This window comes from Trypanosoma conorhini (genome assembly GCF_003719485.1).
Source record: "Trypanosoma conorhini strain 025E chromosome Unknown Tco_14.4_contig_00239, whole genome shotgun sequence".
Taxonomy (NCBI): Eukaryota; Euglenozoa; class Kinetoplastea; order Trypanosomatida; family Trypanosomatidae; genus Trypanosoma; species Trypanosoma conorhini.
In genome coordinates this window covers 14,343-25,475 of record NW_021704325.1, presented here as the reverse complement: position 1 = coordinate 25,475, position 11,133 = coordinate 14,343, and the positions used below count along the sequence as shown (strand labels likewise).

The 11,133-nt window shown below is 61.1% G+C and overlaps 9 protein-coding genes across 9 annotated transcripts in view, besides 10 other annotated features; all 9 read left to right on the top strand.

The window, feature by feature from the left end:
• Positions 1–227: 227 nt before the first annotated feature.
• Positions 228–278: a microsatellite.
• Positions 279–355: 77 nt separating this feature from the next.
• Tco025E_04599 (uncharacterized protein) lies at positions 356–784 on the top strand (the record flags this gene model as incomplete). The annotated part of the gene is made up of 1 exon (XM_029371509.1): positions 356–784. One exon carries the CDS (start codon positions 356–358, stop codon positions 782–784), a length of 429 nt encoding a protein of 142 aa, XP_029228412.1.
• A 270-nt stretch (positions 785–1,054) lies between these two features.
• Tco025E_04598 (ARP2/3 complex subunit) lies at positions 1,055–2,005 on the top strand (the record flags this gene model as incomplete). The annotated part of the gene is made up of 1 exon (XM_029371508.1): positions 1,055–2,005. The coding sequence occupies one exon, from the start codon at positions 1,055–1,057 to the stop codon at positions 2,003–2,005; it is 951 nt and encodes a 316-aa protein (XP_029228411.1).
• A 187-nt stretch (positions 2,006–2,192) lies between these two features.
• Tco025E_04597 (uncharacterized protein) lies at positions 2,193–2,579 on the top strand (the record flags this gene model as incomplete). Its single annotated transcript, XM_029371507.1, has 1 exon — positions 2,193–2,579. The coding sequence occupies one exon, from the start codon at positions 2,193–2,195 to the stop codon at positions 2,577–2,579; it is 387 nt and encodes a 128-aa protein (XP_029228410.1).
• A 192-nt stretch (positions 2,580–2,771) lies between these two features.
• Positions 2,772–3,695, top strand: Tco025E_04596 (uncharacterized protein; the record flags this gene model as incomplete). Its single annotated transcript, XM_029371506.1, has 1 exon — positions 2,772–3,695. One exon carries the CDS (start codon positions 2,772–2,774, stop codon positions 3,693–3,695), a length of 924 nt encoding a protein of 307 aa, XP_029228409.1.
• Positions 3,696–3,749: 54 nt separating this feature from the next.
• Positions 3,750–3,784: a microsatellite.
• A 55-nt stretch (positions 3,785–3,839) lies between these two features.
• Positions 3,840–3,876: a microsatellite.
• Positions 3,877–3,900: 24 nt separating this feature from the next.
• Tco025E_04595 (uncharacterized protein) lies at positions 3,901–4,362 on the top strand (the record flags this gene model as incomplete). Its single annotated transcript, XM_029371505.1, has 1 exon — positions 3,901–4,362. The coding sequence occupies one exon, from the start codon at positions 3,901–3,903 to the stop codon at positions 4,360–4,362; it is 462 nt and encodes a 153-aa protein (XP_029228408.1).
• Positions 4,363–4,377: 15 nt separating this feature from the next.
• Positions 4,378–4,394: a microsatellite.
• Positions 4,395–4,412: 18 nt separating this feature from the next.
• Positions 4,413–4,441: a microsatellite.
• An 8-nt stretch (positions 4,442–4,449) lies between these two features.
• On the top strand, positions 4,450–6,336 carry Tco025E_04594 (uncharacterized protein; the record flags this gene model as incomplete). Its single annotated transcript, XM_029371504.1, has 1 exon — positions 4,450–6,336. One exon carries the CDS (start codon positions 4,450–4,452, stop codon positions 6,334–6,336), a length of 1,887 nt encoding a protein of 628 aa, XP_029228407.1.
• Positions 6,337–6,534: 198 nt separating this feature from the next.
• Positions 6,535–6,555: a microsatellite.
• A 173-nt stretch (positions 6,556–6,728) lies between these two features.
• On the top strand, positions 6,729–8,309 carry Tco025E_04593 (putative translation initiation factor eif-2b beta subunit, putative,eIF-2B GDP-GTP exchange factor; the record flags this gene model as incomplete). The annotated part of the gene is made up of 1 exon (XM_029371503.1): positions 6,729–8,309. One exon carries the CDS (start codon positions 6,729–6,731, stop codon positions 8,307–8,309), a length of 1,581 nt encoding a protein of 526 aa, XP_029228406.1.
• A 255-nt stretch (positions 8,310–8,564) lies between these two features.
• Positions 8,565–8,589: a microsatellite.
• Positions 8,590–8,765: 176 nt separating this feature from the next.
• Positions 8,766–8,793: a microsatellite.
• Positions 8,794–9,019: 226 nt separating this feature from the next.
• Positions 9,020–9,334, top strand: Tco025E_04592 (uncharacterized protein; the record flags this gene model as incomplete). Its single annotated transcript, XM_029371502.1, has 1 exon — positions 9,020–9,334. One exon carries the CDS (start codon positions 9,020–9,022, stop codon positions 9,332–9,334), a length of 315 nt encoding a protein of 104 aa, XP_029228405.1.
• An 83-nt stretch (positions 9,335–9,417) lies between these two features.
• Positions 9,418–9,457: a microsatellite.
• A 165-nt stretch (positions 9,458–9,622) lies between these two features.
• Positions 9,623–9,652: a microsatellite.
• A 317-nt stretch (positions 9,653–9,969) lies between these two features.
• The window catches only part of Tco025E_04591 (uncharacterized protein), a gene marked incomplete at both ends in the record, with an annotated part of 1,281 nt that continues 117 nt past the window's right edge, over positions 9,970–11,133 (top strand). The window contains one exon of the mRNA XM_029371501.1: positions 9,970–11,133. This exon is cut by the window's right edge and continues 117 nt beyond it. Coding sequence (XP_029228404.1) covers positions 9,970–11,133 — 1,164 coding nt within the window.

The following is an 11,133-nucleotide window of genomic DNA, read 5'->3' as shown; positions in this document are numbered from 1 at the left end:
GGAACGCCTCGTGGGAAAAGGGCAAATGCGGGGGATCAATCTGAGGTGTGAGTTCCATTTGGTTTTAGTGCGTGCGTGCGTTTCTGTGTGGGGGGTGAAGGGGAGAGGCTCAGTCGGCGTCGGTGCTTGTATTTCTTTTTCTTTTTTTGCTTTTATACCTTCGGTGCTACTGACGAGGTGGGAGAGGGGCGCGAGGCCGAGAAGAAGGACGCCCCCACCCCCCGCCCCACACAGCGAGAGAGAGAGAGAACGACAGACAGACAAACGCAGGCAGAGAGTGGGAGGTATTTTTTCTACGTACGCCGGGTGGTGCTTTACGTGGTTGCGCAGGGATTTAGGCGGAATGCGTGCGGGGATGGGCGCTAAACGGAACCGCGGCGACCACGCGCGTGTTCCGTCATTGGCCCTGGCGGGGACTCCGCTGCTGCGGTGCCCATGGTGCGCGGACGGGCTCTTGTTTTGTCCAGGGGAAGCGGAGGATAGTGTGCCTGATGGCGCGAGCACGGGACACGCCGCCGAGGGCGACGGTTTTATTTGCACAAATCGTGCGGCATGCCCATACAATGAAGTGCTGGCGCAGGATTGCACTATTGCCTTCTCTGGCATTAGCGGGCAGGTGCTGCTGCGCCACTTTTACGCCGCGCTGGATGCCCATTTGAAAAGGCTGCAAGGGAAGCGGCAAGGCCTTGACGCCCAAGGGGGGTGGTGCTCCGGTCTGGAGCATTGTGGCGGAGCGGAGCCCGTTGTTTGCGGAGCCGTCGGCCGAGTACTGGCGGCTGCGTGAGTGTTTGGCGCCTGTCTTTTACTTTTTTGTTTGCGAGGACTGTGCGGTGAGGGAGTTCGTCTGCTGATTCTGTCGCCCTGGATAAGGCTACCTCTGTGTGGGCGTATAGGCAGGGAACGTGGGCAAGGAAGAAATGAAAAAAAAAAAGAAGCGGGCATGTTGCTTAGCCCCTCGCAATGAAATGTGCGGTGTCATTTACGCTGCCTTCTCCCACCACACACATGCCCCACTCTGTCGCTTCCCTGCAAGGTGGTAGTTGCGTCTGCGTCCATGTATCTGCTTGAGCGGGCGCACCCGTCGGTGCGGGCGGCCGTCGACCGCGTCTTGTGCGGGGAGAACAAAACCCCACACACCGTCGTGCGCGACTTTGACGGGTGCGAGTACCACATCCAGGTGGACTGGGAGGCGGAAAGCGGCGCGGGCGCCACGCCGCAACGGGCCGCCGTCACCGTTGCGCTGCGGCACTCCACCCCGTTTAAGGAGTTGAATGCCCTCCGCAACTTTGAAGACGTCCTTCCGACGCTTTTTCCCGCGGATCTGCGAAGGTTTCTGAGGGGCAACGCGCATGCCCGCAGCGACGGCGGCTTCGTTGCGGAGGTGCACGTCCCTGCCGACGCCGCGGCGCCCCTGCGGCAGGCGGCGCTGCAGTCGGCGGCGCAGCTGCGGATATGGAGCTACGTCCCTGTGTTTGCCGGGCAGCACGCGCTGTACGCGGCGCGGCCGGAGGCTCCGCTGCGGCCCGTCGTGCTGCACTACCACGCGGCGGAGGAGATGGTGCTGTTCAGCAACAGGGGGAACTTTATCGTCGCCGTCGCCCTGCGGCCCGCCTCCAAGGACGAGGCGGTCTTCACCAGGCACTTTCTGCAGGCCATGATGGATGCGAAGAAGCTGCAGCGGGAGATCAGCGCGGCCCCGGCCTTCGTGTTTGACCACGGCAAGCCCCCCGCCGCTTTTCCGGAGGACCTCGCCCTGCCGTCGCTGACGGACCCCGATGTGTTTTGGTGCAGCTTTCAGCTCTTCCGGCGGCAAATGGAGCCTGGCGAGCACCTCGTCGAGACCGTCACGCAACTCGTGAACTTCCGCAGCACACTCGCCTATCACATTCACGCCGGCAGAACGTACATGCACGCCCTGATGCGGAAGCGGGTGGAGAGCAGTATGCAGGTGCTAAACAGGGCAAAGACGAAGACCACGGACAAGGCCAAGGTCATTCTGCGTTGAGGCGCGCACTGTCGCTGTCTGTCTCTGTGAAACCACAGGGGCTTGCCCGTTGCCAGCGGGCAAATCGGCCTCGTTAACGTTGACTACTGTTGTTGTTGTGTGTGTGTTTTTGCCTGCTTCATGCGGCACATCTTTGTTGTTGTGAGGGCGGCCGGCTTTATACTGGCGTGGCCTCCTCCGCAGCTTCATGCCGTCCTCGCTGACAGCGTGCGACAACGAAGAAGTCGAGGGGGAAGAAGGCACCAGCTGCATGGCAATCCTCAACAGCAGCAGTAAAATGAACCCAATGACGAAGGAAAAAAAAAAGACTTCGCAGACCGCTGTGGTTTCCCACGCCCTCCTTACCGCGAGCACACACGCACGCACACGCGTGCACGCGCACCGATCCAAGCCAAGAGTGTTGTATCGGTGGCAATGGCGGGGTGTGGCCGGGGGCGTGGGTGTTGTGACTGCGGCTGTCTTGCCTGTTTGTCGCGGCGGGGGATTGGCGCTGGGTAGGAGGGAGCTTTGCGTCTGCGGCAGCGCCATGTGGGGGGTGCGCGTGGGCTCGGCAAGCCGCACCCGCCGTCGGTAGCCACGTGTGCTACTGCGCTTCTTCTCCCTCCGCGCTGTTTCTCTGCGCTCCGTCGCCTGTGATGAGGAGGAGGTCCCCGTGTGCCGAGGGAGGTGCGGGGGGCCACGCAAGAAAGGTGAGGGGGCACCAGAAGGAGGGAGTCACACGCAGGCGTGGAAGAACCGCCAACGGCGCGCGACAGGGAAGACTAGAATGGCAGCTGCACCCACAGCAAGGCGCAGTTGCGTTCCCCAGGAATGGGCGCACGCCGTGAACTCGCTTGCCGCGCTGCACGCAGCTGCGGACCGCCTGCTCAGCGCCACTGAGCAACACCCAATAGGCCTCGAGGTGGATGTGCGTGTCGCGCCGAACGATGCAGCGATGGTGCCTTTGCTGCACCACGACCCAATTGCTGCGGCGGAGGCGGCCGCGTGTGTTACCCTCGCCGCCTGGCTGGAGGAGCTGGCAGACATCGTGGCGTCACGGTTAGGGAGATTGGGCGTTGTGAAACTGGACTTCAAAGACCCCAGCGCCGCCGCCGCGGCGCACGCGTTGATTGCCCAGACCTCCGCACTGTACGGCGAGTTAAGCGCCAAGTTTTTATTCTGGTGGAACGCCGACATCCTTGCGGTGGGCCCTCGTGACACGACGAGGCAGCCTGCGGATCACCTCTCATTTACCGCACTCCCCGAGGCGGAACTGCACGCACTGATTTACGCCTTTGTGTCCCATTTTGGCTTTGGCCTCTCGTTTGGTTGGAGGCTGCCGAATGCGTTTGCGGCGTACGCGGCGACGGACGTGCTGCGGATGCGTCAATTTCTGCGGCGCCTTGCGGCGTACACCGTGGAGGACGCCGGCGGTGGCGTTTCTGTCGGGGAGGCGCGGTTGCGCCCGGCGTGTGTGACGTTTGCCGTGCGGCACTCTGCCGTCTTTGCGGCAGAGGCCACCGCGGGGCACGAGGCGCTCTGGCAGTCGCTCGACGGCCTGCTGGACGAGGCCCGACGCCTGTTCACCACAGCGAATAACGCCCCGCCGTGTTTTTTGTCCTTCTGGCGGGGCAGAGGGGAGCGGCTCACGGGGGAGGAGGTTGGGCTGGCCAGGGCGCGCTTTCCGACGTGCACCGTGGACGCGAATTGAGGGGCAGCCGCTGCCGCGGCGCCGTGGGGGGCAGGTGCCGCGCAAAACCCCACCAACAATCAACAAACAAGCAAAAACAAAAACAAAAAACATTCCATCCTCCCCTCCTCTTCTCCGATGACTCGCTGCTGTGCATAATTGTTAGCTGTGCCGCTGCTGCCGCTGATGCATGCATGCATGCATGGGGAGGGGGAGGGGGGTGGCTATGTTGGGGCTGCAGCAGTGGCCTGAACACATGCGACGCCGCGTTCGCCGCACCCTTTACGTGCGGTGGGGATGCACCGGCCTGCGCTTCCTTTGCCGCGCACACGTACATGCACACGTTCTTGTCGTCGTTGTACCACGCGCCTCTCTTTTTGTCGTGTCGACTTCCTCCACGGGCGAGTATGTGAGGGGGCAGGCGGTGTCCTTCCCGCTGCCGTCGCCAATATGCTTCCCGGGTGTCACGGGGGGCAGTGCAACGCTCTGCCTCTCTTTCCCCCTCTCTCCCTGCTGGTCGCTCCTGAGTTTCTTTCCACAACTCCCGCTGCCTCTCCCTTTGCTCGCTCCTTCTCCCTGGCGGCAAGGTGTGTTTGCATGCCCCTCGGCGGACGCCGCAGAGCCTCGTCTTCACCGCCCACTTGCCTCCGCCGACCTGCGACAGGCGTCTAGTCAGCGAGCGCACTAACACACACACACACACATATATATATATATATAGTTAGTTAGTTAGGACAAAGATAGAGACCGAGAGAGAGAGAGAGAGAAGGCAATCATGGGGCGTCCGCGAAGTGCGCCGCATGCGGTGGGGCTGGACGCGAATAAACCGCAGCCGCCGAGGCGTGTGGCCACTGCGGGGGGGCGCCACGCCGTTCTCCAGGACGCCTCCCAGGACGAGGTGGCGTTCTACGCGCAGCGGCTCGCCGAGATTGCCGCGCAGCACGCAAAGCTGGAGCGGGAGTTCCAGCAACGCGGCACCGCCAACCGACGCGGAATCCGAAAGATGCACGACGAGAACACCCACCTGCGCACCATCCGCGCCGGGACGAGTGACGTGACGGCGGCGGAGCTGGACCAGCTTGAGCAGTGCAAATTCGTCGAGCGGCGCCGCCTCAATCGCCTGACGCATCAGCTGGAGAAGCTGCAGGATGGTATCAGGGAGGCCGAGGAGTTGCGCCGCCTCGACGCCGCGTTCCGCAGCGCACCCTCGCTGGAGGCCGTCTCCGGCAACCGCAGTGTGGTGCTGCGCATTCAGAAGCTAGAGAAGCTGCTGGACGAGATGATGTCCGAGCAGCAATGTATCAACAACATTAGAAACATGTACACCAAGCTGCTGGAGGAGCTGAGGGAGGAGGAGGCTGGCCGCGAGTCCCGCGTGGCCGTCATGGAGCGTGAGATTGATACCCGGCAGAGGCAGTACGAGAAGCTGGTGGTGATGTTCCACAACGTTACCGCCGACCACCAGGTGGCGCAGGCGGCCCTGGAGGAGTTCAAGGACAAGTTTCAGAAGACGCGAAGGCTGAAGGATAAGGCCCTCGGTGAGCGTCGCCAACGCGTGGAGCAGGCACTGAAGGAAACGCAGGAGCTCGAGCTTCGGGAGGTCAAGCTTCAGCAGGGGATTGAGGAGGAGCAACAGCGCATTGAGGACGCTGAGACGGAGAGGCAGGTGATTTTGCACCGGCGGAAGCGCGCCGTGAGTGTGGCGGAGCGGCTTTCCACGGCCCAGCCGGACTCGCACTGGCAGGGGGGCGACAACGACGGCCTGCTGCAGACCATCGGCGGGTCACCGGAGGACGAGGAGCGCCTCCGCGCCTACGAGGAATCCCTCCGGAAGATGATGCGGGTCACAGAGTCCTCCACCGTTGATGAGCTGGTGACAAATTTCGAGCTCGAGTACGCCGCACGGCTGCAGCTGCAGAATCAATTGCGCGAAGAGAAGGAGAATCTGGAGCAGCTCTCTGCGGAGGTGCAGCGCCTAAAGGAGGCGGAGGCGAAGGAGAAACTCTGCGGTGTCGGTCAACCCCCCGTCTCCTCCTGCCTGCGGGAGGAGCTCCTCACCTGCATTGCGGAGGCCTCGAAGAAGCGGGAGGAGGCGATGCAGGAAGGCATGGGGCTGCAGAGGCTCTTTGCCGAGCTTCTGCGGCGTGTGGACGTGCTCGCCGCCGCCACTGCGATGTATCGCCCCGAGGTACGTGTGCCACCCACCACCGCGGACAAACTGCAGACAAACCTGCGAATTATTGGGCGGAAAATACTGTCCCTCGCCGACGAGGCCGTCAGCTGCGACAATGGGCCGATCAGCACGGAGTCCATGCTCGTCGTGGTGCCAAGCAGCAACACGCGTATTGCGCTGCCGCCGCCAGGCGCTGCGGGTTCCACGTTGGACGGCGGCTCTAACGCCGTCGTTAGCGGGGGTGCGTCAGAGCCCGGTACGAGTAGCGACGGCATCGTGCCCTCCAGCGAGCCACTCGAGATCAGGTCCTCCATCTGCTCCAGCGTGTCGTCTGGCGAGGAGGACTCACAGAGCTGTGATCGTGGCGTCACGCTAAACGACAATGAGGATCCCCTTACGCGGGATCAAATCAAACGCTTGGCGGCCGTTGTGCTGCGGCGCGAGGCACGACGACGGCAGCATGAGAAACGCCGTCAAGGAAGAGGATGATGTGGGTTTAGTGCATGAATGTATCGTGTGCGTAGAGTTTGCATGTTCCTTCCGTCATGTACATCACACGGTTTTTGCGGGCCTTGCTGTAACGGTGCCGTGGCTTCTGCTGGTTGGTTGCTTGTTTCTTCGTTCGTCTTTGGCCTGTCCTCTTCCAACAAATTCCCCCGTTCTGTTACTGTCGCTGCTTCCACTGCCGTGTGCGTGTGTGTGTGTGTGGGGGATCGTAAAGAGTCACACGACTGTCGTTTGGAAGTATCGCACGAGCGGTCCCGCGCTGACATGCATACAGACCCCGCTTACCCCCATCCCCTCCCAACTCCCTCCACACACATACACCCATGCATAGAGTATATATATATATATAGCTGCGCCGTTGTCCATCCATACGAATGCTCAAGTGGCAGTTTGACCACCACGTGGAGGAGCCGGCAGCCCTCATGGACGCCATTGCGAGAAACATAGAGAGGTTCGTCAGCACCATCCGACGCGGTAAATTGGGTGCGAGGGGCAAGAGGAGCCTCTCGACCACGGCGGCGTGTGGCATGCTCGACATCATGCGTCAGGTTGTCTCCGACTTCCGTGAGCACGAGGCGCAGCGGGAGAGCATCAGCCACCAGATGCTCCGCGCGAACTGTTCTGCGGACCTTGTAGCCACCCAGCAGGTGCGACGGCTGATGCAGCTTATCTCCCTTGTCGGGGTGAAGGTGCTGCGGGCGCAGTTTGCCACGCTGATGCTCATGAATGTCACCCGACGCGTGCTGTCACTCATCCGTGAGGCGGCGTTGGAGAATATGGCGAGCATTTCAGAGCTTGAGGTCCTCGCGGCGCAGCAGCTAAATGAACTAGAAGCCAGTGACCGTCATGATAGTGCGGATAACGTGCAGGAGCTGCAATCGTCACAGCCCCTGCCACAGCTGCTGGAAGGGGGATCGCCGCAGGGCTCCTTGGAACGTTCCCGCGTAGATAGTGGGCCCGGACCCTTCTCTCCGTCATCTGCGCTAGGTAGTGAGGAGCGACGACAGCGGCATGCGTCTATTAAGGCACTCACAGTGCGATTTACCATGAACACTTCGCAGCGGGACAGTATTGTTGAGCTGGACGCCACATTTGAGGACGACGACCGGCGAACGGCAGGCGTCTTAGGCGTCGGCATTCCGGGGGAGCAGTCCCTGCGGCGGGCGCCCAGCAGGCGCGAGGAGGAGGACGATGAGCGAACGGCGGAGTTTCCAGTCCGTATCGATGCTTTTTTTGACAGCCTGCTAGAAGCCACTGCGGTGTTTGCGGCGGAGATGGAGGGAATGTGCGATGAGCTGTGCCTGCGGGCCCCGCGGCAGCTGCACCTCACAGACATTGTCATTACGATTGGCTGCAGCAACACAACCCAGCGATACTTTTTGAGTGCTCTGAAGGCGCAGGTGCGGTTTAGGGTCATCATCCTCGAGGGCGCCCCGTTTCCGTCGCACGTGACGCAGCGGTTGGCGACGGAGCTGCGCGAGAACGGGGCGGAGGTGCAGGTGCTCCCCGACAGCTCCGCCTTTGCGGTGATGGGGAACTGCACCAAGGTGCTGATCGGGGCGGAGAGCGTGCTGGCGAACGGCGGGCTGCTGGCCACCATCGGCACCCACCCGCTCTGCATTGCCGCGAAGCACTTCGCCGTGCCGGTGCTCGTGGCGACCACGACGCTGAAGATGTCGCCGTATTACCCCCGCGACGTCCTCTGCACAAGCCTGGTGAAAATCTCCCGCACCGACGCGAAGGAGATTCCGTGGAACACGTACGGCTCCCCCTACGAGGTGCTGCCCACCCCGTACGGGGAAAACGTGGAGAACATCGGCTCCCTCACCATCAACTCCCCCGCGACGGAGTACGTGCCGCCGGAGCTCGTCACGCTCTACGCGACGAACGAGTCGGAGTACACCCCCTCGCAGATCCACCGCATCGTGCGGGAGAACTACAACCCGGAGGACTAGCGCTGTGACCGCCGCTGCGTGGGGGCGGAGGGGCGGGGAATTGTGCCGGCCTCACCGCGGGGCACTCAGGGGGGAAGTGCAAGACCGCGCAGCAGACGACGCACAGGAAAAATAAACGCACATGCACAAAAACAAAGAGCAAAAAAGCACAAAGAGGACAAGAAAAAAACAAGAAAGCGAAGTAAGAAAAAGGGTGGGAAAACCGGAGAGAGGGCGGCGCTGAGGCAAAAGAAAGTAACAAGAGCGGCAGTGGTGGGAAAGAAAGGAAAGGAAAGTAAAGAGACGATAAAATGCTTAATCGCCCGGAAGTAAATGCATATGCGACAACATACGCCACTCTGAGCACCGTCACAGGCGCAGTCGGCAGCGCTTCTGCGAGGGTCTGCGGTAAGGTTGAATGACTATTATTACTACTCTTCTCTTTTTTAAAAAAAAAATCTTTCTTCGCCCTTTACACCACCTCCGCCTCCGCCGCCGCCGCCGCGTGTCGTCTTTTCTGCGGGTGTGTGTGCATGTGCGCTGCGCTGGGCAAAGAAGCAGCGGAAGCGACTAGAGGAAGGCGGTCGCCACACAGCACTCTCCCCCTTGCCCCCCACTCCCCCCTACCTGCCCAAGCAGGAAGGTAAAACACGTCAAGCTAAGATAATAATAATTTTTTTAAAGAAAAAAGAAGGAAGAATCCCGTCTCGATTATTCGTTGTCAGAAAAAGATGCTGCTTGATAGCGACGCTGCAGACGGTGCGAGCCGGTGGTCGGGGGTTTGGCGGTTCCTGAAGTCCTACACCTCGCACGTGGGAGCGACGTACCTTGAGTTCGCCACCCCCGTCGCCCTCTTCTTCATGTTCAACATGGCGTTGGACATGCAGGACATGGAGCGCTTTGGCCTCGCTTGGATTCATTACTCCCGCATAGAGGACGAGCGGGAGCGGGAGGAGAAGTTTCCAGCGTACGAGCCTGGCAGCGCGCCGCAGCGCAAGCGTGCCAAGGCGGCCAACACGACGGAGTACATCGCCTCCACCGCGTAAGCAAAAGGGGAGAAGAAAAAAAAGGAAGCAGGAGGGAAAGAAGGTGGTATCGTGAGTCTCTGTCTGCGTGTGTGGGAGGGACGGAGACTGAGACTGAGACAGAGACAGAGACAGAGACAGAGAGTGTAAGCAGCCTATTATAATCAAGACAAACTTCATGAATGCGACGCGTCGCTTCCTGCCCGTTTGTTTGTTTGTTTTATTACTGTTGTTGTGCGTGGTTGCGGCGTTGCTGGGCCGCCCGCCGTGTTGCTCGCCCCTCCGTGCAGGCCTGCGCTTCGCATTTCATTTTCTTTTGTTTTTTGCTTTTTTTTTTTTGCTCCGCTGCGTTGCCGTGTTCTTCTCGCAATGCCGCGGCATGGGCTCCAGCGGTGTGAGGAAGAAGAGCGTGGTAGGGAACGCAACGCAGACCACAGAGGAGGAAGAAGGCAAAAAAAAAAGGCAAAAACAAAAACAGGCATCCGAAGAGCAAAACACACGGACACACCGGGAGAAGTCCAGCCAACGAGGGACGGCGCTGTGTGCTTCTTTGCCTGTAAGCAAGAGAGAGGGAGGAAACTGCGCCGCACGGCACCGCTACGCCATCCACACGGGTTTGCAGTGACGCGAAGGGAGGCGGTTGGACCTGCGGCAGGATGGAGCAAAGCTCGAAGGGGGCCGGAAACGCCGCGGGCGAGGCACCGGAAGCCGACAAGCCCTCGCAGCAGGGCACCACCGCGGAGGCCCCTGCATTTCGCGCCCGCCGCTTCCCAAGCCCGTCTGCGTGTCGGCGGATGTCGCCAACGTTCGGCCGTCGTGGAACGGCCACCCAAGAGTTTCCCCTGCGCAGCATGGACAGCATTCAGGATCACTGGATGACGGAAGCGGGTTTTCCTCCCACCAGCCCCACCTCCCCTGGGAATCCGTTTCTCAGCGTCATTGATCCAACCAATCGCAGGGGCGGGGGGAGCGAGGGGGCGGCCGAGGCGTCTGACACGCAGCTTTCAATGCGGCAGCGGGACAGTTTCTGTCGGACGCAGGTGCGTGTGGAGGGATACTTCCAGGATGAGGGGGACGGGGTTTGGGCACTCATCCCCAACGACCTCCCGCGCAGCACCGTCCTTTACGTCCTGACGTCGTCGGAGGGCAGAGACAAACTTTTTAAGTGCCTGCAGTACGGACTGCAGCTGACGGTTTGCCTCCTCAAGCGGCCTATGCTTTTCGCGACGGATGCGCGGAAGTTTGCCGATTATTGGGCGGAGCGCTTTTGGCGCAACATCAACACCATTCGCCATGGACGCAGTTTGTTTAAGCTGGGCCGATGGATGCTAAACATATTCTTCCTGGAGGAGGTCTTTAGACGTCTTGCCTTGAAGTATGGCAGTGTCTGTGACGAGGTGATGGACGGCCTTGTCTCGGCGTTGTTTCAGTTTCTGCACCTCCCCCCCGCCTGGCGCGCGTCGCTGCAGCGTCGGGGCACGAGCAACTTCCACACGGAAACCAGCACGGAGGCGGCCGGGGCAGGGAAGACGGAGACGCTGCTCACCGGTGAGATGTATTCCCACGTGGCACGGGTCGAGTTCTTGACGACGAGGCCGCAGAACTCGCCATCCACGACGCAGGCGGAGCGGGACAGTGCCAAGCCTGCGTTGGCGGACAATGCCAGTGCGACAGACGCCACGGCGGCGACGCGCTTCTACGTGAAGAAGAAGTTCTACAACAGCATCTTCGAGATGGAGGCAAGGCGGGAGACTGAGCAGCAGCAGCAGCAGCAGCAGCGGCGGCAGTTGAGTAGTGGCGGGTCCGCGAGTCTGAACGGC